Below are 26,111 nucleotides of genomic sequence, written 5' to 3'. Positions count from 1 at the left end.
TTTCCCTTTTTTTTTTTTTGCTTTTATTTTTAAAGGATAGAAATATTTTAAGAAATGTGTTCAGACAGCAGGATGTAGTAGAAAGAACACTTGCTTTGGAACCAGAAATCCACAGTGACAATATGACACCTGGCACTGACTGAGAAACCCTAGACAAGTTCATGAAATGATTTCTACCTCAATTACTTGCCCCATAAAGTGAGCACTTTGCAGGGTTATCCTAAAAACCATATGAAATATATAAATACCCATGTCCAATTGGAGAAGATATTTACTAATCATGTCTGCTAAGGGGTTAATATCAGAATATATAAAGAATTCCTACAACTCAGCAACACATCCAGTCAAAAGATGGTCAAAGAACTTGCATAAACCTTCTCCAAAAATGAAATACAGGTAGCCAAGAAACAAGAAAAGATGCTCAACATCACTAGTCATTAGGAAATGCAAATCCAAACTACATTAGGGTGGCTACTGGGCCAGGTATGGTGGCTCACGCCTGTAATCCCAGCACTTTGGGAGGCTGAGGCGGGCGGATCACTTGAGGTCAGGAGTTCAAGACCAGCCTGGCCAAAATGGTGGAACCCCCGTCTCTACTAATAATACAAAAATTGGCGGGGTGTGGTGGCATCTGTGTGTAATCCCAGCTACTCAGGAGGCTGAGGCAGGAGAATTGCTGGAACCTGGGAGGCAGAGGTTACAGTGAGCTAGAGATAGTGCCACTGAACAAAAAAAAAAAAAAAAAAAAAAAAACAAGGCGGGGGGGATGTCTACTATATTAATCCATTAGTGCTGCTATAACAAAATACCACAAATAGGACAATTTATGAAGAACATATTTATTTCTTACAGTTCTGGAGGCTGGAAATTCCAACATCAAGGCACCGATACTCAGTGTCTGGTGAGTGCTCATTCTCTATGCTGCTAAGATGACCCCTTGGTGCTGCATCTTCCAAAGGGGATGAACATTGTGTCCTCACATGGCAGAAGGAGGAAGGGCAACAGGGCCTAAGTAGTTTTCTCCTACCCTTTATAAGGCACTAATCCATCCATGAAGGTGAAGCCCTCATGACTTAATCACTTTCCAAAAGGCCCCACCTCTTAATATCATCACACTGGGGATTAAGTTTTAACCTTAATTTTGGAAGGGACACATTCAAATAAGAGCAGATACTATCAGAAAAAATATATATATAAAAATAAAAACTACACACAAACCAGAAAATAAATATTGGCAAAGATGTAAGGAAATTCAAACCCTTGTGTCCTGCTAGTGGGAACATAAAATGATGCAGCCACTGTGGAACAGTATGGCAGTTTCATAAAGATTAAGTATAGAATTACCATGCAATCCAACTTTTCCACTTCTGGTATATATCCAAAAGAATTAAAAGCAGGGTTTCAAGAAGGTATTGCACATCCATGTTCATTATAGCATTATTCACAATAGCCAAAATGTGGAAGCAACCCACCTGTCCATTAATGGAAGAATGAATAAACAAAATGTTGTAAATTCTTCTTTATAAAGGAAAGAAATTCTAACATACACTACAACATGGATGAATCTTGAGGTCATTATGCTAAATGAAATAGTCACAGAAAGACAAATTCTGTATGATTCCACTCTATGAGGTATCTACAACAGTCAAATTCACAGAAACAGAAAGTAAAATGGTGGTTGCCAGGGGCTTAGGGAGGGAGAAATGGGAAGTTGTTTAATGGCTATAGAGTTTTATTTTAGGAAGATGAAAAAGTTCTGGAGATTGGTTGAATAATGATGTAAGTATACTTAACAGTACTGAACTATACATATAAAAATGGTTAAGATGGTTAATTTTGTTATGTATATTTTGTCACCATTTTTAAAAACTCATAACATGTAGGAAGTTCTGATTTAATGCTGAGTGGATGGATGGGTAGGTGAAATCTTATGGGGCAGTGAAAAGGTCATTGCATTCAGGTGACCTTGTCCTATCCTACTAATTGTGTGACTCTCAGCCTCTCAGAAACTCAGCTCTCTTCTCTTCAAAAGAGAAACAGTAACACCCTCGTCCTCATAGGCTTATTGTGAGGCTTGCCTTCAGTAAGCCATGTATGTGAAAGCATGACACCTTGCATAATTGAATAAGAGTCTAGGTAGTAAAATATTATAATTGTTTGGTCAACATACACGCGCATGCACGCACACACACACACACCCCACACAGAAAGAGAGAGAGAGAGAGCCTTTCACGCAAGGTTACATTTTTCAATAAGTATCACATCTGCTGTCAATATCACTTAACTAATTAGGGCCCAGGGTTCTAAATCACAATTTCAGAATGGGTTATAAATACAGAGAAGTGTCTTAGTATGCTCAGTAGTTTTTAATCTTTCACAAGAGATTATGAAACAACCTTGTGTACAATGGAAAAAGACATAAATCTCTTGTTCTGCTGTAAAATTATTTATAATAGTCTTTCTTTTTTTTCCTTCCTATTAGTCTTTCCCTATCTTCTGTTGAATTCTGAAATAAATGTGTCCTCCAATTTTTTGGGGGAACATAAACTCAGATTTCATCTCTCATGGCTCTGGGAAGGAAGTGGGTTTTAATTTAAAGCAAAGCTCATGTATCTAGCAATATATCTACTTGTTTTTTTCACCTTTCTTAAAGGAAAAATGGAAATTAAGTGTATCGTGGTAGAACAATTTGGTTGATAAGGTAACATTAAGAGGAAGTTTGGGGTTCATTTCATTTTACTCACTGACCACTGCTGATGCAAAAGAGGGTAAGTGCCGTCACTTCCTTAGGCTGTCATTTGGTTCACACAAACTGGAAATCTGGCTGCTTCTTAGATGCCTTGGGAAGAAAACCCAAGAGCGCGTGATGCACTTCATCACTGATACTGAGAATGTTTCAAGTCCAGCCTGTAACCGCCAGCTTGTTTTGTTGCTTTAAATCAAATACTCAGCCTTGGGAAAAACACTTAGCCTTGAAATACCTGCCTGAAGAATTGTCAGTTCTGTTTTAACAGCCAGATCACCTTTTTGGTGTGTATTCGGGAAGACTGAGTCTTTGTCTAAAGTCAATATCTGCTTTCAGAGAAAAAAAAAAAAGAGAGAGAGAGACAGAGACTCCACTGAAGGGATTTAAAAAACACAGCTCAGTTGGGTCAAAATGTTGTTTTAGAAACAGTTGCCCTTGTAACAAAATTCAAAAAAACTCTTACTCAAAACACTGCATTCAAACCCATGTCCTGCTGATCTCTCATATGTGAAGAATAGATAGATAAACTCATCTCAGTTCGTGTCCTTTGCAGGGACATGAATGAAGCTGGAAACCATCATTCTTAGCAAACTAACACAGGAACTGAAAATCAAACACCGCATGTTCTCACTCATAAATGGGACTTGAACAATGAGAACACATGGACACAGGGAGGGGAACATCATACACCGGGGCCTGTCGAGGGTGGGGGTCGAGGGGAGGGATAGCATTAGGAGAAATATCTAATGTAGATGATGGGTTGATGGGTGCAGCAAACCACCATGGCATGTGTATACCTAGGTAACAAACCTGCATGTTCTGCTCATGTATCCCAGAATGTAAAGTAAAATAATAAAAAAAGAAACTCATCTCAGCTTCTGACTTGCACAAAAGAAAAGCTTCCTGTGGTTTGTCTGCATGTTCTACTTCAACAACCAAGCTGACAGCAGAAAGTGGCAACACAGGGCAGTAGCATTTTTTAAAGAAAAGTTTGAAATTTGAAAGAAACATAGGATAAGTGAAGCATAAAAGCAGAGCCAAAGGAACTGAAGGAAAAGTTGCAGTATCAACTCTACTGGACCAGAGCCCTCGGTACCTTTCAAATTGCCCTTCTTGAAACAAATGCTTACACCTATGAATAAATATTTGTTTACTTGCTTTAATCTCCAATTTTGCAGCCAATAGAACCTGACTGAGCTCTCCCCAACTCTTCCCACTTTGAAATCTTCCTCTGTGTTCTCTCCTACATCCCACCTTTCATGCCCCACTACCACTCTCCCATCCCCTACTAGTCAGATGGTCTTAGGACGACTGTAGGTCCCCAGGGCCACAGAGGCCCCTAGTTAGGTGGAGAGCGGTTATTAGCAGGTTGGGAGACCTGCAGGGATGACCGAGCAGGTGGAGAGGAGTGACCAGCTTATTATTCATTCGTTCATTTATTCAACAAATATTTATTTAGAGTCTATTTTCTGCCAGGAATTATTATAGATTCTGAAGACCCAGAAAGAAAAAGATAATCAAAAATCCTTCTCTCCTGGAGCTTACATCTAGTGAGATAAAGAGTATATAGTATGTTAAATGGTCATGAGTACTACAGAAAAAATTAAAGCTGGGAAGTAAGAAAAAGATTGTTACGGACTGGTTGCAATTTAGGTTAGTCAAGGGAGCTATCTTTAAAGGGTGACATTTGAGTAAAGATCTTAAAAGAGACATGAGCCAAGAAATTATATAGCAAAGGAGTATTCCAGAAGGATGCATCAAAGCAAAAAGGTCCTGAGGTCTGACTTGTTGAAGTAGCTGCCCAAAAGACAGAATTACTAAAGGGGAGAGTTGAAGGAGACAAGGTCAAAGAGATAGGAAGGACTGATCGTGTAGGCCCTTGGCTGATTTTCTTAGTACAATGTGGAACTATTAGAGGATTCTGAGCAAATAACTATTGTGACTTGACTTATATTGTTAATAGATCTGGAATGGACATGCATTTTCATTTATGACTTGCCTATTCCCGTTAAGTTCCTAATAAAGGTAAAGGGGAAAACAACTGAGGACTAGACTACTAGGAAGGAGTTATTAGGTGGAGAGACACTCGTATTGTTGTAAGATAACAAAGGCAACAGGAGTCAGTGCTATAGATGTCCTATTGCTCAAGAAAGAAACTTCAAAGAGAAATGTATTGCTCTTGCATGACCAGGTATGGAACTTCAGAATGAATGTCTGAGTATACAACATTGTAAGCAGAAATCTGAGTCTCAAGAGAAGAAAAATCTCAGTTTGAGCACCTGGCTGCCGAGCTCTGACCCATCTTAGGAGAACTTCATCATGTAAGAGCCTGGATGACATCACTGGTGTTAAACCCTATGGATGATCTTAATCATTCTTACTTGATCTCTCTGCAGTATTGAAGACTGTTTTTCCATTCTTAAAATCCTCTTTCCTTGTCCTTCTGTGACTTTAGGAACACCTCCCTTCTCTGGTATTTCTCATTTCTCCAACATCATTCCTTCTCTGGACCTGTTATGGCCACTCTTCTTCCTATGCTTTGTTCAGTTCTCCAGTGTACAGTTTAGCCCTATTTCCTCTCACTCTTGCTAAACTTACTCTTTCCCGTGATTTCAATTATCATAGATATTTGGACATTTACTCCACTTGAATATCCCATAGTCTTTCAAAGCCAGCATATTCCACATTTAGTCACCATATTTACCCCTTCCACTATTCCCTTCTCTTTTTATTTGTTGACTCTTACTTATCCTTCAAAATTCATATTACATTATCCAGAAACTCTTTGCTGGGGGCTCATCTCCAGCTGTTTACAGCCTGGTCTCAGACCCTATATTCCAGCTCTAACAGCTTTCACTTTGCACTTACCTCCACCATAGTATTTGTTACACTGAGAGGCAATTATCTGAGTAGGTGAAAAAATAGTATATTTTAAAAACTATTTGATCGGGCTGTAGAATTTATCCGGAGTACAGAGACAACTGATTTTTCATTAAAAAAGACTTTTGTTATAAAACATAGTCAATAAAGAGATGTATTACTCTGCTTAATAAAGTAGGAGAGTAACTTTCTGAATCAGAAATTTGGGTTTAAAAAGAAAAACTAAGGAATATTCTGCTTTTCCTCAACAACTGAGGAAGAATACAGGAAAAGCCAGGAGTATGGAGTCCTGAGGAAGTAAGAAAAAAAGGAGAAGGAATTCAATTCTGAGGAATGAATCATAGCAATACAGTGACATGCCAGGACCAAGAAGAGAGCTGACCGAGAGGGGATTCCCTATGAAGATGGCTTGCAGGCTTCAGACACAGTGTTGTTTTCTCCTCTCTGCTGGAATTCCTCTCTATTGTCTCTAAACCCTTAGTAAAATTATTTCATATATGATAGTCTTGTGTTAGCTGTCCCTGGGAAGGAATGAGAAGAGGCTCTGTCCATGAATCCCATGTAGGGCAAAGTGGTGGGCAGTGCGCACCCTGGGCCAGGGTTCTGATAAAAGAGGTGATTGAGGATAGGTCTGGAAACAGCTTTTGGAAGAAGATAATGTGGCTCCCCCAGTATGTTAGTCCATTTTACATTACTATAAAGGAATACCTGAGGCTGGGTAATTTATAAAGAAAAGAGGTTTAGTTTGACTTATGTTTCTACAGGCTGTACAGGGAACATGGTGCTGACATCTGCTTCTGGTGAGAGCCTCACAAAGCTTCCCAATCATGGTAGAAGGCAAAGGGAGAGCTGGTGTATCACATAGCAAGAGGGAGCAAGTGGCTGGGGAGGAGGCATCACATTCTTTTAAACACATGGGGAAAGGATTCCCTATTTAATAAATGGTGCTGGGAAAACTGGCTAGCCATATGTAGAAAGCTGAAACTGGATCCCTTCCTTACACCTTATACAAAAATTAATTCAAGATGGATTAAAGACTTAAATGTTAGACCTGAAACCATAAAAACCCTGGAAGAAAACCTAGGGAATAGCATTCAGGACATAGGCATGGGCAAGGACTTCATGTCTAAAACACCAAAAGCAACGGCAACAAAAGCCAAAATTGACAAATGGGATCTAATTAAACTAAAGAGCTTTGGCACAGCAAAAGACACTACCATCAGCGTGAACAGGCAACCTACAGAATGGGAGAACGTTTTTGCAACCTACTCATCTGACAAAGGGCTAATATCCAGAATCTACAATGAACTCCAACAAATTTACAAGAAAAAAATAAACAACCCCATCAAAAATGGGCAAAGGATATGAACAGACACTTCTCAAAAGAAGACATTTATGCAGCCAAAAAACACATGAAAAAATGCTCATCATCACTGACCATCAGAGAAATGCAAATCAAAACCACAATGAGATACCATCTCACACCAGTTAGAATGGCAATCATTAAAAAGTCAGGAAACAACAGGTGCTGGAGAGGATGTGGAGAAATAGGAACATTTTTACACTGTTGGTGGGACTGTAAACTAGTTCAACCATTGTGGAAGTCAGTGTGGCGATTCCTCAGGGATCTAGAACTAGAAATACCATTTGACCCAGCCATCCCATTACTGGGTATATACCCAAAGGATTATAAATCATGCTGCTATAAAGACACATGCACATGTATGTTTATCGCGGCACTATTCACAATAGCAAAGACTTGGAACCAACCTAAATGTCCAACAACGATGGACTAGATTAAGAAAATGTGGCACATATACACCATGGAATACTATGCAGTCATAAAAAATGATGAGTTCATGTCCTTTGTAGAGACATGGATGAAACTGGAAACCATCATTCTCAGCAAACTATCACAAGGACAAAAAACCAAACACCACATGTTCTCACTCATAGGTGGGAATTGAACAATGAGAACACATGGACACAGGAAGGGGAACATCACACACCGGGGACTGTTGTGGTGTGGGGGGAGCAGGGAGGGATAGCATTAGGAGATATACCTCATGCTAAACGATGAGTAAATGGGTGCAGCACATCAACATGGCACATGTATACATATGCAACAAACCTGCACATTGTGCACATGTACCCTAAAACTTAAAGTATAATAATAATAAAATTAAAAAAAAAAGAAAAGTTACTCCTGCTTGCTTCTGGTTGCATTTGCATGGAATGTCTTTTTCTACCCCTTTACCTTAAGTTTATGTGAGTCCTTATGTGTCAGGTGAGTCTTATGGAGGGAGCAGATAGTTGGTTTATGAATTCTTATCCATTCTTTAATTCTGTATCTTTTCAGTGGAGCATTTAGGCCATTTAGATTCAATGTTAGTATCGAGATGTGAGGTACCATTCCATTCATTGTGCTATTTCTTGCCTATATACCTTGTTTTGTTGTTGTTGTTGTTGTTTGTTTCTTATTGTTGTTGTTGTATAGGTCCTGTAATATTTACGCTTTAAAGAGGCTCTGTTTTAATGTTGTTCCAGAATTTGTTTCAACATTTATAGCTCCTTTTAGCAGTTCCTGTAGTGCTGGCTTGGTAGTGCCAAATTCTCTCAGCATTTGTTTGTCTGAAAAAGACTGTATCTTTCCTCCATTTATGAAGCTTAGTTTCAGTGGATACAAATACTTGGCTGATAATTATTTTGTTTAATGAGGCTGAAGATAGGGGCGAAATCCCTTCTAGTCTATAGAGCTTCTGCTGAGAAATCTGCTGTTAATCTGATAGGTTTTCCTTTATAGGTTACCTGGTCCTTTTACCTCACAGCTCTTAAGATTCTTTCCCTCATCTTAACTTTAGATAACCTGATGACAATGTGCCTAGGCAATGATTTTTTTCAATGTATTTCCCAGGTGTTCTTTGAACTTGTATTTGGATGTCTAGGTCTCTAGCAAGGCCAGGAAGTTTTCCTTGATTATTCCCCAAAATATGTTTTCCAAACTTAGATTTCTCTTCTTCCCCAAGAAGGCTGATAATTCTTAGTTTGGTTGTTTGACATAATCCCAGATTTCTTGCAGGCTTTGCTTGTATTTTCTTATTCTTTTTTCTTTGTCTTTGTTGGTTTGGGTTAATTTGAAAACCTCGTCTTCGAGCTCTGAAGTTCTTTCTTTTGCTTGTTGGAATCTATTGCTGAGACTTTCCAGAGCATTTTGCATTTCTATAAGTGCATCCATTTTTTTCCTGAAGTTTTGATTATTTGTTATTTATGGTATCTATTTAATTGAAACTTTCTCCCCTCATTTCTTGTATCATTTTTTTTCACTTCCTTAAATTGGGCTTTGCCTTTTCTGGTACCTCCTTGATTAGCTTAATAACTAACCTTCTGAATTCTTTTCCAGGTAAGTCAGGGATTTCTTCTTCATTTGGATCCATTGCTGGTGAGCTAGTGAGATTTTAGGGGGGTGTTAAAAAACCTTGTTTTGTCATATTACCACAGTTGGCTTTCTGGTTCCTTCTCCTTTGGGTAGGCTCTGTCAGAGGGAAAGTCTAGGGCTCAAGGCTGTTGTTCAGATTCTTTTGTCCCACAGGGTGTTCCCTTGATGTAGTACTCTCCCCCTTTTCCTAGGGATGTGGCTTCCTGAGAGCAGAGCTGTAGTGATTTTTATCCCGATTTTTATCCCATGCAGGTTGTCAGGGAAGTTGAAGTCACAGGCCTCACCCAGCTCCCACATAACCCGAAGGGCTGGTCTCACTCCCACCATAGCCCCTACAACAGCACTGAGTCTGTTTCCAGGCAGTGGGTGAGCAGGGCTGAGAATCTGCCCCAGGCTACCTGCCTCCCAGCTGCAAAAGAAAGCAGGGCTTTGGTACTTCCCCACCTGTAGAGTCTGCACACTGGATTCATGCCCTCCCCCAAGTTCTGGCCAGGAGACTTCTCAATCTGTTCAAATTGTTTTAAAGTTCAGCTGGAAGTTTCCTTCTCTTTGTGACCATTTCCCAGTACCTCTGGCAGCCCTCCTCAAGGACCCCTGTGAGGCAAGGCAGAAATGGATGGCTAGGGAACCCAGTGAGCCCACAGGGCTTTTCACGCTGCTTTCTCTAGCAGTGTATGTCACTTGGCTCTCTAAATTGACTCAGCTCCAAGTAAGGTCAAAATCTTCTCCTGTGATCTAGACCTTTAGGTTCCCCAGTGAGGATGTGTGTTCAGGAGCTGACTATTCCCCTTTCCCACTTCCACAGTTTGCAGTTTGGGCTCCCACAGCATTTGGGGTGTCTCCTGAGACCTGCAGGAGCAATCCGCTTCCTTCAGAGGGTCTGTGGGTTCTCTCAGCGTTCCTGATTTATTCCTGCAGTCAAAGTTCATGATACAAGCCTCCACATGCTGCTTTGTCTGTCCAAGTGGGAGCTGCAATCCAGTCCTGCCTCCCATCCACCATGATCTCTGGAATACATCTGAAATGTTCTATGTCTTGATTTGAGTGACAGTTTCACACATATACTCATGTATGTGTGTGTATATGTGTGTATATATATATGAGTTACACACTTACAGTTTGTGTTGCATTTTAATAAAAATAAATCTTAGAAATGACTACATATTTGTTCCTTTTCTTTTATCAATATACTTCCTCTAGTATTCATATAGAGAACCAGGGCTAAATTCATCTTTACAAAGGTAAATCGCAGAATGAATTGATATCCAAGACATTGAAAAGAACAAATGTGAGATTAAAATTTCAAACAGTTTTGAAAACTACTACATTGTGTACTCTTGCACTATCTCTCTCTTTCTTGATATCACACCATTGCTCATGCTGTTTTCTCTGCTTAAAATGTTCTTACTTCTCCCGCGACTTGTCTACTCATCCTTTAGGTCTCATTGCTTGCTCTGGAAAACCTTTCCAGAACCCCAAGTCTGAGTTAGGTACCCCTCTTATGTACTCTTATAACACCCTTTGCTTACTACTATCATCCACTTGACACTCCATAATGCAATTGCCTTCTTAATTTATTTGTTTCCCAATTAAGCTGTCAGTTCCTGAAGGGAAACTTGAGTTACTGAAGGTTGTGTCTTCCACACTTGGCACAGTGCCCGGTAGGTGCTCACAAATCATTTGTTGAATTATTATTTGGATGTAGAACAAGCTGGACCTATCAATTCTCAGCAGAAAGATTAGGTATGATACCTGATTCCAGCAGTATAGCACAATGGACTTAGAGGCAACTGGGAACAGCTTTTCACTGTCTACGTCACCATTGTAGTGATGAGAGTTTCTCACTTCTTGGGTTTCTTCAACACACATCACATCTCATTATAATTTTAAAGAAAGGAAACTGAAAACTGGGTTAAAGAAATCTCATCACTAGAAGGTGTTGAAGAAGACTCCTAAATAAATTAGATTTCCAAACCCAAATGCCAAAAGCTTAGAAAGAGTATAAATGAATGCGATGGATTGTGTTTTTGCTCCCAATTATTAGGGCCCTTCCTGTAAGTGTTTTATATATCCTCACCATTGAACTATGACTTGCAGGACTTCCATTTGGAAGAATTATATTTACTTGTCCCATTGAGGTCAGCTTGGCCACTGATTCACTTTGGCTAACAGAATGTGAGAAAAAAAAATAACACATACCATGTCTGAGAGGAAGCATTAAAAGCCATTCCTTATCTGGCCTTTTTCCCCCAGTTTGCAACAAGAACAGCATATTCCAAATGGGGGTGGCTCCTTCAGTCTGGATCCTGGAACTTGTCACCATCATAGACCAAATGTAATGTGAGCAGGAAATGAACCAGTGTTGTTGCAAGACACTGAGATTTTGAGGCCTTACCACAGTAGAACCTAATCTAAGAAATGGAAGCAAGCATCAAGTGGAGCACTTACCAGACTCAAGAAAGCCTATTTGTCCCAAGAGACAGCCAGTCCTTAGCTCTCATGGATTGTCACAATGTAGAACTGCACGCTAACTCTTGCCAGATCTTCCTGTAAGAGGAGCCAAATTTTTAATTAAATCAATTCCTGATTTTTAATTAAAATATACCTTCTTTTTAAATGGCGCTAAATCCATACGTTTAAAAAACACTTAGGGCAAATCAAATCAAGTAATACACTCATAATCTCTTTTCCATTCCATAGTTTGCTCACACATAATATAAGAATGCGCTGGCCCGGCGTCGCTGGGTTTTCCTCAAGGCGTCCCCGAGCAGCGTCGCAGAGCGGGGCGACTTCCGGGAAGGAAGTGACCAGCGACTGAGCGGCGGCCGGCGCGTTTAGCGCCCTGAACATGCCTCAGTCCCTGCGGGCCACCCCAGGCTCCGGACAGGCAGCGGCGGAGGCGGCTCCGGAGGGAAGGAGGCGGCAGCGGCGCCGGCGGAGGTGGCGGCGGAGACGGCCGGCGCCTGGCGCGGAGCCCTAGGGAGGCAGTTCAGCGCGGCCTCCGGCCTGGTCGAGAAGGATGCTGTCCCGACAGAAAACCAAAAACGAAGTGTCCAAGCCGGCCGAGGTGCCGGGGAAGTACGTGAAGAAGGAGACGTCGCCTCTGCTTCGGAATCTTATGCCTTCATTCATCCAGCATGGTCCAAAAATTCCAGGACGAACTGATATCTGTCTTCCAGATTCAAGCCCTAATGCCTTTTCAACTTCTGGAGATGGAGTAGTTTCAAGAAACCAGAGTTTCCTTAGAACTCCAATTCAAAGAACACCTCATGAAATAATGAGAAGAGAAAGCAACAGATTATCTGCACCTTCTTATCTTGCCAGAAGTCTAGCAGATGTCCCTAGAGAGTATGGTTCTTCTCAGTCATTGGTAACGGAAGTTAGTTTTGCTGTTGAAAATGGAGACTCTGGTTCCCGATATTATTATTCAGACAATTTTGTTGATGGTCAGAGAAAGCGGCCACTTGGAGATCGTGCACATGAAGACTACAGATATTATGAATACAACCATGATCTCTTCCAAAGAATGCCACAGAATCAGGGGAGGCATGCTTCAGGTAGCTTAACATTATAAATAATATAGTAGTTTATATTTATTGACATGTCAATTAAAAAGATGTTCTTTTCTAGATTTTCTTGGGACACGAACAAATACTACTAGCGCAATATTTTTCCACTTTGCTCGTCCTGCTTAAGCCTGTGTGCAAATAGTTGTTAATCTACACTGAATGGAAGAGTCCTTGTGACCATTTATTTTATTAACTCATGTTATATAAACTTGGTACTTATCTCAAGGCTGTCTAGACTCTTAATGCTGTGACCCTTGAAAACCTAGAGAATTTAATGTCTCCAGTTGGGCTGAATTTAGGTTTAGGTTTGGTAGAATAATGGGAAGGGTAAATCTTCAGAGACACTTGACTGAGTCCTCAGAGACACTTGACAAACTTGGGAAAGGAAAGAAGAATAGGAACAACTGGGCATGGTCAGTGATACCCTGAGCAACCACATTACTTCGCTAGATCCTGCACTTTTTCTCTGAACAAAAAGTAGTTCAAGAATTATTTCCTGAGTTGATCAAAAAGACTTATAGTCATATGGTTATGTGTTGAGCATGTCTTTTTATTATTTTTGTAACAGACAAAAAATATTACCATATAATTTAAGAAAAGAAGGTACTTTCCATATCTCCTGAGTTGGAGATACTTCTGAAAGGAGCAGAAGAGATGGGAGAAATGTACAGTTCTACTTTATTCCTGAAGTCCTGGTTTTACCAGATAAAATTAAGTGAGAGGAAAATTAAACTTTCTTGTCCGATTGTTTTTTTCTACCAAGTTATAGGCTTTAAATTTTGGCAGGATAAAAATAAAATGTGAGACAGATTTACTTTTTGGCTCACATAACTTCAAATAAGACGACTTAAAAATGGTTTGGAGCATTAGTATTTTGACTGTAGAAAAAATTTATTCATTTAGTATTAACCGTTTATGTGTCTAGCGTTTTCCTTGGGTCTGTTGGTCTCTGCTTTCTGGTACCTTATTTGTCTACTACCTTATTTGTGGAAACAAAACCACTCTATACACAATAGTCACAGAACAATTGTTACACTTTGTGATACTAACTGTAAGTGCAACAGGGAATCAGAAGAGAGATGAGTATAGGCTGGAATACTTAAAGAGATGATTGGAGGACTTGGAGTGGGCCTTGAGCTTGGCCTTTAGATTAACAGGGGCCAGAAGAAGGACATTTTACATGGAAAATTGGGAATAGCACAATGAAAACAGAGTAGGCATGGTTTAAATATAAGGAACAGTGTAGTTCTGCCTGGTTTGAAGAAATAAGATGTAAGGTCGAGTGGAGATTTGTGGTTCAACAATAGGCTTAGATTTGAGTCAAGTGGAAGCTCTTGCACATTTCGGAAAGACAAGTGATTTTATGAAAGCAGTGTTTAAAGATTAGTTTTGTACTAGAATTAAGGGTAGATTCCTAGAGAAAAGAGGATTGCAGGTACCAGTGGGTACCAGTGGTAATAGGAAAAGGCAAATCTAGGATGCGTTGGAAGGAAAAATGAGAATTAGAGTTTAGGAGAAAGCAGATCACTGAAGTTTTAAAAATAATGTGGAATAGTTGGTAAGAACAACTTATTTTATGAAAGCTGACATCAGAGTCTCACTGGAACATTGTAGAGGAGAGGTTTTCTAGGCATGTGGAAATGCAGTAAGAGGCATGGGTAAAAGCACCTTTTAGTTTTTAAGGAATTAGGTTAAAGAATTAGCTGCATGCTTGTGTTTATTTTGGTTATTTCTGATATACAGTTCTGAACCTCAGGAATAATTTGTTATCTAACTAAAATAGTAAGTTTTAAAAATAAAGCTCATTTATATTTTCTTCTAGAATAACAACTGCTTATTACGGGAAATTTGCAAAATGCAGTAACGTAAAGGCAAAGTACCTGTCCACCAGAGATCCTCTTAGTATGTTATTTTCTTCATCTTTTTCCATGCCAAATTCTTTTTTTACATGGATGTGATTATATAATATTTTGTACAGTTTTCTGTTCTTTTTACTTGAATGATTTTCTTCATGTTGTATACTTTTTATGAGTGGTTTTAATGACTGCATAATCTTCCATTTGGTGCATATTCAGTGGTTAATGAGGACTTGACCTATACTTCAGAAATTTGGAAAGAGGAGAAGTGGGACATGCCCAAATTAATGGGACTTGGCCACTAACGGGGTTTGAAGGACAAAGGAGAGGGAAGAGTCAGATAGGATTAGCATAGCACATGACTGCCTAAGAGATGCTCACAAAAATAAATGGCTGAATGAGTGAATGAACCCAGCGGTTTTAAATCTGGAGGCCTAAGACAGTTTTTGTTAGCCGAGGGAGAACAGAAATGGCTATGTTTACTGTTAATATAGAATATGTGTTATTCTTTGCACTCACCTTTCCCACCTATATTGCAGACGTCACTGATAGCTTGTAATACTTTTCTACCTGAGGTTTAAGTACGTAAACATGAAGAATTAATAACAAGTTAAACTCTTGTTTTGAAAATCTAATTTGCCAAATATAATTGAGGAAATACTATAAGAACTAAATCTCTACTGATCCTCTCTTAGGAGCAATTTGACATAATTTTTGTAAGTTTAAAGACAGACTTTAAAACAACTTTCCGGTCACAACTTCAAAATAAAGTAAAAGTTAATTGCAAAAAAATAAAAAATAAATAAAAATAAAATAAAATAAAATTAAGAATGCTAATATCTGTTCTGCCTCTCTAACAGGGTTATTTTGAGTGTTAGATTTATCTTACTTGTAGTTGTTTTTTTATTTTAAAAAAATTTTGAAATGATAAACTAACAAAGGTCAGGGAAAGTTGTTAGACTACTCTGGCAAAGCAGGCTGGACAATTCTAAGGCGATGAGGTACCAAGGAGGCTAGTAGTATAAACCACAGTGCCTCAACTTTCCTGCCCCTCCCCTGTTCTCCACTCCTCCATGCAAAACATGAAAAGCAGACTTCTCCACTGGCAGATCAGACTAGCATGCAGCCATCTTCAGGAATAATCTAAGCCTGAAATAGTTGAGAGGTAAGTAATTGACAAAAATGAATGGTTCTCTGTCATGAAACAAGCAAGGTATAAGTTTGTGTTGATCGATCCAAGTTGCCTTTCCTAGATTATAACATTGAACTTCATCCTTCTTAACTACGTCATAGAAATGCCTCAGGCAATTCAAAAAATAGCTTAAAGTCATGTAGTATCAAGAAAATTGGATAAGTTTTTTATGTTTGATTAAATGCCTCAAAAGTACTTGTTTTATTTTATGCAAAGATTCAAAATTCTTAAAAGATGTGGATTTGTCTAATAATTTGCATGATATAGCTCATAGGTAGAATTTTATGATAATTCTGAATGTGTACTTCAGTAAAAATATTTCTGAAAAATTTAAAGAAGATTAGGGAATGCCTGAAAGAGAAAAATGTAATCTGACGTATATTTTTTTTTGTTGCATTTTCAGGGCTCACATTTTTTCCTTCCATTGTGCAGATAGGCCACTAGAGAGCACTGTACGGCACTGCTTCCTCACACCCTGTGTGAGGTGCTGAATCTGACCTCTGATTTCCTCATTGAGAACCCTCCAGGTTTTGACTTACTTTAATAGGGCCAGGTACTCTATAGGGCATTGTGCCAGATGCTGGAAACAGAACAACAGAGACAGGACCCACAAATACAAAGGAACAGATTGTTCAGAACAACCTGAGACAGGTGTTAATAAACAGGCATGTGTCAGCACTACAGGAGTTTAGAGAATTGCTAACGATGTGATTCTGCAGGAAAGGAAAGTGGGAGGTCATGGAAGAGAAAGCACTCTCAGACTCTGACCAGTCCAGGCTGAAGAAGGTATGAAAGCTGAATTTTAGGCTGAGTTTCCTTTTCATTTTCCCCTTCCTGCCTTAGCAATGGACCTCCATACTGGAGGGAACCTGAAGCTAGGATATGACATAGGTTACCCGCAGGATATATAAAAAATGATCAGCCTGTACACCCAGGACTGCCCGTGAGAAATTGCTTTCCTCTGCACTGCAATATTCATTTGTCATTTATTGATTTGAGAAATATTTATTGTCAAGTGTGCCCCAAGCACTCATTGGTAAATAAGATAGCCATAGTCAGGGTGTGTCCACTTAAAAACTGTAGTCCAGTGGAGACACAATGATTGCAACGTAGTGTAATAAGTCCTGTGATAAGGCAAGAAGATGGAACCACACAAGTATAGAGCAGGGGCACCTGACAAAGACAGGAAGTCAGGGAAGGCTTCATGGAGGAAGTACTATTCAATGAAGACCCCAAGCAGAATTGGAGGCCACCTAAAAAGGAGTAGGTGTATTCCAGGTGAAGACAGCACACCCCAGAGGAAAAAAGAATCCAATAGGATTTTATTTGTGTATACACAATTTTGAGATCTTGCTGTTTTCCACTTACCCATTTTATCCTGAGTCTCCATATCTTTAACTATTTTTGAAAACATGATTTTAATAGTTGCTCTAATAGTCTATTGTAAGAATAGCGACATTTATTTACCCATTTTCAGAAATAGCATTTTTAAGACTCATGCTAATCGCTCTCCCTTTGTCAATATAAAATCATGTGAATTAATTCTTACTGCTTATATGAATATCAACAACATTTCCTTTACTTGGTTGACTCTTGAGTACAATTCCTGCAACCCAACCTGATATCCAGCCATAACAAACACTGAATTTATGGAAGTTATTAAATTATTATGTATTGTTTAATTTTAAGTTTTAAATAAAATTTGCTGCAGTTGTTTTACATGAATTGGCAGGGCCTTAAGAGGCACTCTGGATTCTTTTCCTGCTGCTCAGATTACCCCGTCTGTGTCATTCATTCTTCTGTCTCTCCCAAGTCTGCATCTCCACTCCCTCCATCCACTAGTCCCTCAATCTCAGGCTCCTCCCTCTCTGGGATGCTCTGCTGATACTTATCTCCATCTTTTATCCAGTAAATAATTTTTTTTTATCTGTGGTCCAGTTTCCTGAAGCTGCAAACATTAGCTTCATAAATGATTTTTTTAAACCACACTTTGGGTAAATATGTAAGTATGATATACGTGGCAAATTGCTCACATAGCAAATTGATTTTCTGGGTCAGGCAGGAAAGACTTTCACAAAAATCTTACAGGAAGTAAGATGATTTAGATGGAGTATACAGTCACCTTCTGTTGAACCATTTCAGACCTAATTTATATTTTTTATTCTGTCTCCCTTTAAAATTGAGCTTCCTCACATTTCCATACCTTTCATTTTAACCTACTTTAATGATAAGGTTTTTGGTTTGTTGGGTTTTGTTTCTGACTGTTTGCATTTATTGTCTTGGTATTCATTTATGCTTACTTAGCAAGGTATATTTCAGAGAGAAACAGCTCACTGGTTTCATAGCTGCACAGCACTAGCTCTTCAGTTCAAACTCTATTTTCACTGAAAGATTTGTTGCATCTCATGTCTCTTACATTGCTATGTGACTCACCATGAGTTTGGGAGTCTTTCAGAACCTCAGAACACTCAAATGATTTAAATTTCTCAAATATGTTCATTTCACATATAGGAAGTCACTTTCATTTGGACCACCGGGTCTTGACATTAGAAATGAGAAGGTCCATGGCTCCACAACAGCTACCTCAGCCTGGCACGTGCCCTGGCCTCAGAGATTCACAGTCCAGTTCTTTGTCCAGTTGGGTGGCTCCTGTCTACCACCTTACCATGCCCACTTAACTGATGCAAAGTTAATATCACAAGTAGCCACCTGTTCCTTGCAGTGAAAATTGTACTTACCACTTTCATAGCCCCAAGATATCCATGTATCTTTATTAACAGGCGCTTAACAACTTGCATCATTTAAAATGCATCCCCTGCCTATCAGCTGATGATGGCCGCAGGAAGGTGGGCCTGGAAGATAACAGCTAGCAGGCTAAGGCCAGACACTGACACTTGCAGTTGTCTTTGGTAGTTTTTTCGCACTAACTTCAGGAGACAGCTCATGATCTCAGGATGTATGGAAAAATAATCTTTGTATTACTGTTGTCAGGTAAGTGATTTTATTTCATCTTGGTTCTGTTATATTGGGTATGAGATCATAGAATAAAATATAAACTATCCTATTTTAGTTCTATCTTATTTAAATGTATAAATGAGTAGTATTTCCTCTTCCAGTCTGGTGGATGGATTTTACTGGAACTCAGCTACCAATGTGGGGGAAATGGCACAAGGGAGCCCAGTATTTATGGCCGAATCCAGTTTTCTAGTATGAGAAGCTTACTTCAATTCTAAGTCTAGCTAGAATTAAAATAATTTTATCAAATGCTATGAGAAATAGCTCTCTGTGAATAAATGTATTGCTTTGTTTGAGTTATAAGGAGATTCATTTCCAAACTAAAGAGTTATTAACAAAGGTGTTATATGGCTTTTAGTTTTCAAAAGGTATAATTTCCTATTTCTGCCAAATGGTGAGAAGCCAAAAGCATGAACACTGAAACCGTGGGAGTTGTTCGCTTCTCTGTGGGTCCATTACTAAAGTGTCACATAGGAAGAAACAAAAACGAAAACAACTCTTACTGGCTTAGATGTCATGTGAATTTTAGGAGAAATTTAAATCCATTAAAATAAATATCATAGGGTCATTATTAAATTGTATTAATTCAATAATTTGAATTTAACTTAGTTTAAATTTAATTATTAATTTAGTGTATTAAATTAACATGATTTGGGCCTCTTTCTGAGAATATTATAGTTAAACATCCTCTCAAGTGCAGTGCTTATGTGTTAGCAATACTAGTGCCCAGCACACAGGGGGCAGGCAGTTGCTTGAAACATTCTGAGTCTATTAGACATTGCTGTAACCCAAGTGAGAGCAAGTATCAAGGATCTGCTGAGCACTCTGTAGCATACAGGGAAGAGAGATCAGCATTTTCTAAGATACCCTAGGGGAGGATAAAATAGTGCAATAGTTAAGAGCACAGGCATGAGGAACAGACAGAACTGGGTTCAAATCTAGTTTTACTTCTCAAGGCTGGGGAACATTCAGGCAAATTATGTGCCCACATTTTTATGTGTCCTCGTCTTTAAAATGCAGGCAATGTTGGTACTTGCCTCATAATAATTGCATAAAGATTAAACAAAATATTTAATGGAATACACTTACTGATGCCTAAAACAAAGTAAAATGTTAAGCTTACTATGCATTTTCTATGATTAGAATTAACTATCATGATTAATAAGTATTAATAATATATTATTCAAATAAGCAGTAGCTATCAATAGTTACAGACTAGGGAACAAACCTACGTATGTGACTGGTGATTTCTGAAAAGTCAGAGAGAAAAGAAAATTACAGAAAGAAAACAGAAAACAAACATAGCTACTCTAATTTTTTAAGCAGAAAAGTATGAAAACATTTAGTTTGAAGAAAAAACAAATGAAAGGGATGTAGTGTAATATTTGTATATGTATTCATATATTTGAAGTGCTATTACACAGAAAAAAAGATGTATTCTTTGTGTTGCTCCATGGGGCAAACCAAACTGGGTGTAACTCAAACAAAATTAGACACTGCATACTCTACTGGGGGGTGTGCCCAGCATTTGGGAAAACTCTGTGTGACTTACAAGTGCCCCAAATTTGGAAAGGGTTCCTGGCAAAGAAATGATTTTTTTTTAATTTCTACAACTACACAAGCAGATAGTGAATTAAAGCCTTAAATGGCACTTAATAAAGAGGTCACTGGGGCAAGATGACCCTGAAAGCTACAATGGTCTCCAGTACCCAAGCTGTTATCATCTTCATAGCTTCAGAAACCCTCCAAGGAAACTCTCTTGATGTGGCTACTTTATAGTATAACAGAAAGGTGTAAGATCAAGTTTTTCCCCCATACTGATTAGCCGAAGAGTAAACGTGGTGAAGTCTTTTTCTTTTTTTTTCTTTTTTTTTTTTTTTGCTATGAAAAAAAGACGATTGCCTTTCTTTCTCCAGGAATCTTAAGAATAAAGACGATATTTCTAATTCTAAACTTACCAGAGATCTTCTTCCAAATGGAGAACCATTTTTTCTAATATGACTTGATTTGCAGTCCCTGAATTCCTGCACTCATTTGATGATTCAGTCATTACATGTCAGATTGTGAACCAGACACTCAGCCCACAGCAGGAAGAAAAATGGGCTCCCATGGAGGACACACGGAGGGTGGGCACAGTGGATGGTGGGAGGGAACGCAGATAATAAATGGAACAACAACTATCTTATTAAAATAAGATAAAAACAGTCAAAAATAATACAAAGCATATAAAACCAGGTAAGATGATAAACATGAATGCCGAAAACTGCTTAAGAAAAGGGTAGCAGGGAATTATTTTCTGAGTAGATGACATTTATGCTAAACATGGAACAAGGAGATGGAGCCAACCCTGAAAATTCTGGGAAAAGAGGACAGAAGGCAGAGGGAAGAGCAAGAGCAAAAATTCTGAAACAGGAGGTAAGTTAGTGTTTTCAAGGAAAAGCTGGAGCTTTAATCTGAAAATCAGATTCTGAAGCTAAGAACCAATTTGAAAATACAGTACTATACCACTTCAACTAGGAAATTATGGCATAAACCAGGAGTCTCCAAAAGCTTTTTTGTGTTTACTTAAAAATTCATACAAAATTTGCATTCTAGGTCATAATATACTAATTTAATTGGAGGAAACAAAGGGACTGGTGTGATATCATCATGCCTACTTTATTCATCCGTGTATCCCCAGAATCTAGCACAGTTCCCGATTGGTATTTATAGTAGCATATTGGTTGAATAAGCAAGGAAGGAGGTGAAGGGAGGGAGAAGGAGAGATAAGCAGAGAGGGAGAGAAAGGAAGAAGGAAAAGGAAAAAGGAAGGAAAGAAGAGAGGATGGAGAGAGAGAGGGAGGCAAGAAGGGAGAAGAGAGAAGGGAAGGGAAGAGACAGGAGGAAGGGGAGGAGGAAAGGAAAGAGGAAATATTTGTTTTCATCTGGTTAGACACAGTGAGTGCTCTGCATAGACAGATCATTATTGCCATGTGCATCTGACTCATACCACGCAGGTACATCAGTCTGAAAAGCACATGTTAAGTGAAGAAACAAGGCATGTCTTTTTTTTTTTTTTTCAGGGATCCAAGAAGAGAGCCTTGCTAGCTCTCTATTTAATTGGCACAGGAAAGAGTTACAGGAACTGTATGCCAGGGAATACATGACTATAAATTCTTTAAAAGCAAAACCTGTGTCTTCGCTTATGTGTCCCACACATTGTCAGCCACATAGTAGGCAGTCAGTATCAACTACTCAAAATGACAAATGACAAATGACCAGAATTTTGTGGCAGACTAGTTTAGCCATGAAAAATCATTTAACACCCGTGGGCCTCAGTTTTCTTGTGCCTATTCAATAAAGCGCCGAGTAGATGGTATCTACAATCATTTTTCATCTGTAAACCCCAATGAATCCCCAAAATTCAGCCTGAGATGAGCTGGACTAGTTGCCAAATCTATAGATATCTTTAGCATGGTGTGAAATACGGTTTTTAGAGAGAAACAGACACCCACTGTGAACTCCTTTGCAGAAAAGGTCTGAATAGAGGGGAAAGTAGGGATGGTATCTCAAACTTACTTCGTAGTGATTTTAAATTAGGAAATTTAGCTTCACATTCTTGTGATAAATTTCTTTTCACCTTGGTTTCTAGAAGATTATTCAAAACATCTATGAGACTATTTGAGAAGTAAACTTTTGGGGAATTTCCCCCAAGTTATATTTCAGATTATATTTTGACACCAACTGCAAATGTAATATCTTTTGCTCAAAAAAAAAAAAACCCAATCCTTCTTATATGGTGCTGACAAAATCAGGCTGGACCTACACTTTTACATCATAGATTTCCAGCCATTATTATCATATCCACATCTTTAGTAAGTACCTATCTGTGTAGTTTTCTGTGATAAATGAACTAAACCAAAACTAAAGCAAAAATGTTGAAAAAAAAATTCCGGGTGTATCTCTGAGTGTTGGGATTGTAAGATTTTATTTTTTTTTCTCATTTTAAATACTTTCTAAATTTTCTGCAAAGAGAACCATATAATATAATCAGGACAAGTTTTAATATATTTTAAAAAGTAAATCGAACAAACACAATCTCTGCTTTCTAAGAAGTCTTTCATTTTTGTACGTTGGTCATAGACTATGACTATACAACTTATTTGTGATATTTATTAAGAATTTCTCTCTAACCCAAATTATTATATGTAAGCTCTGGAAAAATGATGTCATCTTTGTAGTGTACAAAGTTCTATAAACAGCTATTTGATCAACTTTGGTATTTCCATCCCTAGATTTATATACAGCAGGTTAGGTTCCGTACATAGGCAGGTTCTGAATAATAAAAACCAACAGTGATATAGCACTCACTTTGTGCCATGCACTGTTCTAAGCGATTTACATACACTTAATTTTTAAAATTGTAGTAAAATACACATAAGTTTACCATTTGAACCGTTTTAAAGTGTACAATCGGTAGCATTTAATGCATTCAAAATGATGCACACCCATCACCATTATGTAGCTCCAGAACATTTTCATCACTCCAAAAGGAAACCTCTTACCCATTAGCAGCCACTTCCAATTCCTCCAGCCCCTGGAAACCACTAATTTGTTTTCTACCTCTACAGATTTACCCATTGTAGATATTTCATATAAATGGAATCATATAATAGGTAGCCTTTTGTGTATGGCTTCTTTCACTTAAAATAATGTGTTTAAAGTTCATCCATATTGTAGCGTGTATCAGTATTTCATTCCTTTTATAATAAATGTTATCTCATTGTTTTGGTATATCACATTTTGTTTATCCATCCATCATTTGATTAAAATTTGGGTTGGTATATCACATTTTGCTTATCGATCCATCATTTGATTAAAATTTGTGTTGTTTCCACCTTTTGGCTATTGTGAATAGTGCTGCTATAAATATTCCTGTACTAGTTTTGTTTGAACCCACTTTTAATACTCAAAGATGTATAGGGGTAGAATTGCTGGGTCATAGTAATTTTATGTTTAACTTACTAAGGAACTGCTAAACTCTTTTCCACAGGAGCTTCACCTTTTGACCTTTTAACCAGGGTGTATGAGGTGCCAATTTCTCCACAATCTTGCCACAAATTGTACTTTTTCATTATTTTAGTTATAGCCATTTCAGAGGGTATGAAATGGTTTTTCACTGTGGTCTCTTGCATTTTCCTAATAACTAATGATGCTGAGAATCTTCTCATGTAGTTGTTGGTAACTGCATTTTGCATATCTTTGGAGAAATGTTGGTTCTAGTCCTTCACCCATTTTTAAATTTATTTTTGTCTTTCTGTTGCTAAGTTGTAAGAGTTCTTTCTATGTTCTGGATAAAGAGTCTTATCAGATATACTATTTGCAAATCTTTTCCTTCATTCTGTAGATTTTTGTTTTTACTTTTGATAGTGTCCTTTGATGCACAAATATTTTTCATTTTCAAGTCCAATTTATTTTTTTTTCTTTTGTTGCTTAGGCTTTTGATATCATATCTAAAAATAATTGCCAAATTTAAAGTCATAAAAATTTCTCCCTATGATTTCTTCTAAGAGTTTTGTAGTTCTTCTCTTACATTTAGCTCTTTGGTTTATTATCAGTTAATTTTTCTATATGATGTATGATAAGAGTCCACCTTTATTATTTTGCAGCTGTCCCAGCACCATTTGTTGAAGAGACTATCCTTTGCCCATTGAATGGTCTTGACACCCTTCTTGAAAGTTAATTGGCCATGGATATATGAGTTTCTTTCTGGAGTCTCAATTCTATCCGAAGAATATGTCTGTTCTTGGGGCAAAATCACACAGATTTTATTGCTGTTACTTGGTTATACGTTTTGAATTCATGAAGTGTGATTCACTGAACTTTGTTCTTCTTCAAGATTGTTTTGGCTATTTAGATCCCTAACAATTTCATAGAAATTTTAGGATTAGGTTTTCCATTCTTGCAAAAAAAATTATGTGCATTTTAACTTAATCTGTTCAATAATTCTATAAGGTAGAGACTAATCCATGTATAATGATGGAACAAAAATATAGAGATCAAGTTAATTTTGCAAGGTCTCAGGTAGTTGCTAGAGGAATCAGTTTGAGCCTAGGCAGTTCCACTGCAGAATCTGTGCACTTGGAGAATATGTTATGTTGCCTGTACCATACCTAGTGATGTCCCAGGATTGGCTCCGTTACTCTTACAACATTGTCACTCAGTGTTCTGCTTGTGCTTTCACCAAGCTGAAGACTTTAATGAAGGTTGACGGTCTGTCTTCCTCACGTGGTGCAGCTAAGGAACTCTAACTGTGTGGCTGTTATGTTAGCCTTTTGCTACTTTTTATATGGGCTATAGAAAATGTTTTTAAATTCTGGAGGCCTCCTTTTGATGTTATCACTTATTTCCCAGTCATCATTATATTTTTAAAAACCAAAATAGAAGGAAATAAATACAAAACATAAAACATGAATAGTACAGCTATTTGAGGCAACTGAGAATAGAGATCATGGCACTGAAATTGCATTTTGCTAGGAAAAAGACCACAAAAGTTCTCCCCTTGCTACCTTTCCTGAACTATTCTGCTAGATTCAGACCTCAAAAACATTGTATCAGGAAATACAGAAATGTTCTTTCAAAATGAGTGTATGGGAATGTGGGAATGCCTAATAAAATCTGTCTTCATTGATTCGTTAGCAAAAAATCATATAAATCCATAGCTTGTGATTGCAAGCAGATATATTTCAGATCCTTTCTGTGTTTGTTTTTTGCTTTCTTGATCTATCACAATTGGAGAAAACTTAAAATTTCTCAATGGTATTGTATTTTTGCCAATTTCTTATTCTGCTTTATGTTTCTCGTTGCTATATTATTGGGCTAAAATGGTCCATAATTACTTAAGAATCATTGTGAAATATATTGCTTAATGACACAAGTAAATCTTTTTCACTGTTTGTAATGTCTTTGCTCTTAATTCTACTTTGCCTAAGATTAATACGGTTATTCCTGTTTAGTTTTATATGTATTTATTAATTTATTTTGAAGATAGAGTTTCGTTCTGTCGCCCAGGCTGGAGTGCAGTAGCACGATCTCAGCTCACTGCAACCTCTGCCTCCCGGGTTCAAGCAATTCTCCTGCCTCAGCCTCCCAAGTAGCTGAGAATACAGGCGCACACCACCACGCCCAGTTAATTTTTTGTATTTTAGTAGAGACGGGGTTTCACAGTGTTGCCCAGGCTGGTCTCCAACTCCTGAGCTCAGGCAATCCACCTGCCTCGGCCTCCCAAAGTGTTGGGATTACAGGCATGAGCCATTGCACCAGTCCTAACCTATCTCTTTTGACTCAATCTAAAAGTTTCTGTCTTTTAATACAAAACCATAATCCATATGCATTCATTAATTCACAACTGACATTTAGCATCTTATTTCTGTTATCC

At 38.1% G+C, this 26,111-nt stretch overlaps 2 protein-coding genes and 1 long non-coding RNA gene across 5 annotated transcripts in view; 2 read left to right on the top strand and 1 right to left on the bottom strand.

Moving 5' to 3' along the window:
• Nucleotides 1-26,111, bottom strand: part of LOC104006225 (uncharacterized) — a 77,923-nt gene that overhangs the window by 11,937 nt on the left and 39,875 nt on the right. Inside the window, exon 4 of the long non-coding RNA XR_008547794.1 lies at nucleotides 11,511-11,609. This is a non-coding gene — a long non-coding RNA (uncharacterized LOC104006225). The remainder of the gene's footprint in view (nucleotides 1-11,510; nucleotides 11,610-26,111) is intronic.
• On the top strand, nucleotides 11,995-17,108 carry LOC129143853 (protein salvador homolog 1-like). The gene is made up of 2 exons (XM_054683870.2): nucleotides 11,995-12,619; nucleotides 16,083-17,108. Exons 1-2 carry the CDS (start codon nucleotides 12,082-12,084, stop codon nucleotides 16,121-16,123), a joined length of 579 nt encoding a protein of 192 aa, XP_054539845.1. The 5' UTR covers nucleotides 11,995-12,081; the 3' UTR covers nucleotides 16,124-17,108.
• GYPA (glycophorin A) overlaps nucleotides 18,465-26,111 on the top strand; it is a 43,651-nt gene continuing 36,004 nt past the window's right edge. The window contains exon 1 of one of the 3 annotated variants that reach the window (NM_001427973.1): nucleotides 18,465-18,670. In NM_001427973.1, the coding sequence (NP_001414902.1) occupies nucleotides 18,634-18,670 (37 nt within the window). In that variant the 5' untranslated portion in view covers nucleotides 18,465-18,633. Of the gene's footprint in view, nucleotides 18,671-20,837; nucleotides 21,110-26,111 lie in introns of those variants that run through there. The other 2 variants (XM_054683873.2, XM_054683872.2) reach the window with 2 other exon arrangements.

Source organism: Pan troglodytes, chromosome 3, assembly GCF_028858775.2.
Source record: "Pan troglodytes isolate AG18354 chromosome 3, NHGRI_mPanTro3-v2.0_pri, whole genome shotgun sequence".
NCBI lineage: Eukaryota > Metazoa > Chordata > Mammalia > Primates > Hominidae > Pan > Pan troglodytes.
The sequence above is the reverse complement of the archived record's forward strand: the minus strand, read 5'-3'. Positions and strand labels throughout refer to the sequence as shown.